A 2,369-nucleotide genomic window follows, 5' to 3' on the forward strand; every position below is an offset into this window, starting at 1 on the left:
CATGTTGCTATGGAGACCCAGCCCATGCCCATCAAACACTGTAATGTACTCTCTCTAGTTCCAATAGGGGACCTCTCTCTCTCTCTCCTTTGCTATTACACACAGAGATGATTGTGGCTTTCTGTGTGTGGCAAGACCAGTCTTCACTGAAGGCCTGTTGTGTCCTCCCTCCTGTGGGCAGGTGGAGACACAAGAGGTGGTGCCTGGTGACTGGGGCTACATGCTCTGGGGCAAAAGCCAAGTGTGGTCCTTACAGGGCTGAGAATCTACAGAGTCCAGGGCCCATCCAGCACAGCTCTCTTCTCCTAGTTGATTTCACACCTCCTGGCTGTGGCCTTCTATGGTGTGGAATCAAAATTCTATTTTATTAATAATTGAGAAACCCAACCTTTATGCGATCCTTAGTCACTGAAAGGGTGAGGTGCTGCGGAAATGGCGCATTCCGGGCCCTGTGCTGTGAGTCGTGCCAGGTCACACCCCATCAGCCAGGCGTCTGGGCTGGAGGCCCCAGGGCGGGGTCACAGGTGTGAGTTCTATATGCCACTCCCGCCTGTCTGCAGTTGTGTGTTGACCTGTGGAGTCAGCGCTGTTCTGCCCCCACCGAGCAGCTGAGAGCACTGTGGAGCCCCAGGTCGCAGGCCACACGGCCAGGAGGGGACCCAGAGTCAAGCCCACGCTGTCTGAGGGCCCAGCTGTTTTCTCTATGGCAGGACAGGCCCAGGTGGGGTCAGCCATGTCTCCCTGCACCCTCTGCCATGTCCCTCAGCAGGCTGCATGAGAGGAAGCCCTGAGCCCAGAGGTTGGAAGAAGCCAGGGGACCTTGCACAGGAGGAGTCGGCTGTGGAATGGGGACCCTGAGCCGGGCTGGGTGGGCTGAGGTGGAAACCAGTAGCTCTGCAATGCTGGCAGGTTGGGCCCAGACTGACTCCAGGACACAGCCCTCCCTTGCTGTACTCTCAGACTGAGGGGTCCCCGCCGTCCCTCCTGTGCTGAGTGGCCTGGCCAGGATCATTGGTGGCGAGGACGCTGTCCCTGGCTCCTGACCCTGGCAGGTGTCCCTGCAGGTGAGATGGGGATCCAGGAATGTGGGGAGCACACCAGGCTGTTGGGCAGGCTGAGGTGTTGCCCAGGCAACAGCTGGGACTGTCCCTTCCTTCCTGCATTCCTTCCTTTCTTCCTTCCCAGTTTGAAAACAGGTCCCACTTCTGCGGGGGCTCCCTCACTGCCCATGCTGGGTGGTCACCGCTGCCCACTGTGATGTCTGGTGAGCAGACTGCCGGGCTCTGCTCTAAGCTTCAGGGCGGTGGGGGGAGGGCATTGGCCCATGCTGTCCCCAACCCCGCCTGTTTCTGCCTAGGCCGACTGACGTGGTGGTGCTTGGGGAGTATGACCTAGGCTCTGATGAAGGGACTGAGCAGGTCCTGGGGATCAAAGAGGTACTGGGCTGGAGGGCAGGAGCTTGTCCCTCAGAGAGGAGTTGTCAGGCTGCTCCAGGAGCTCACTGGGGTTGTGGTTGCCACCCTCAGGTTTTCATACACCCCAACTTTAGCTATGTGACAGCAGACTACGACATCGCCCTGATAAAGCTGGCCTCACCTGCCCAGTGTACTAAGACAGTGTCCCCAGTGTGCCTCCCCTTTGATACTGACGACTTCCCTCCCGGGACCCCGTGTGTCACCACTGGCTGGGGCCGGACAAGGTTCAGCCGTAAGTGTAACTCAGCCTTTCCACAGCAGAGCTGTCCCTGGGCTTGGGGCTTCTAGGGAAGCAGGAATCCTCAGGTGTGTCACAAATAGCTTTTTTTAAATTAAAAATCTATACAATAGCTGGCCCTGATGGCACATGCCCATCATTCCAGCACTCAGGAGGCTGAGGCAGGAGGACTGTTGGGAGTTCAGGCCCAGCCTGGGCTACACAGTGAGTTCAAGGCCAGCTTGAACCACATAGCAAGACCCTGTCTCATAATTAAAAAAATAAACAAAACTGTAAAATTTACAGTTATTATTTTGGAACTAAGGACAAATAAAAAGTTAAAAATCTACCACACAAATAAACTGAGGGCTAATAGAGGTATACTTCACAGAAAGCTCCCAAAGAGAGCCCTAGTCAGGCACAAGGGGACCGTCTGTGGCCTCCCTGTGCCCCACTGTGTGGAGCGTCCAGTAGGGGCATCTGTCCAGGCTTGGAGTGGGCGTAGACATGGGCTGGGTGCAGAGAGGAAGGGTCACCCCACCCCTCCTGTCCTTGCAGCTCCTGAGCCCGCCAGGAAGCTGCAGCAGGCAATCTTTCCTCTTGTGTCCACTGTTGACTGCGAGTGGTACTGGGGCGATGCTATTACTGATCAGAAGATCTGCGCCGGGGGCAATGGC

At 56.6% G+C, this 2,369-nt stretch overlaps 1 protein-coding gene across 1 annotated transcript in view; it reads left to right on the top strand.

The window, feature by feature from the left end:
* Positions 1–432: 432 nt before the first annotated feature.
* The window catches only part of LOC102027307 (chymotrypsinogen B), a 10,242-nt gene continuing 8,305 nt past the window's right edge, over positions 433–2,369 (top strand). Inside the window, 7 exon segments of the mRNA XM_013503853.1 lie at positions 433–526; positions 967–1,064; positions 1,186–1,228; positions 1,231–1,264; positions 1,358–1,436; positions 1,527–1,707; positions 2,251–2,367. Coding sequence (XP_013359307.1) covers positions 433–526; positions 967–1,064; positions 1,186–1,228; positions 1,231–1,264; positions 1,358–1,436; positions 1,527–1,707; positions 2,251–2,367 — 646 coding nt within the window.

The sequence above is a fragment of the Chinchilla lanigera genome, unplaced genomic scaffold, assembly GCF_000276665.1.
Source record: "Chinchilla lanigera isolate Chin_1 unplaced genomic scaffold, ChiLan1.0 scaffold00083, whole genome shotgun sequence".
NCBI lineage: Eukaryota > Metazoa > Chordata > Mammalia > Rodentia > Chinchillidae > Chinchilla > Chinchilla lanigera.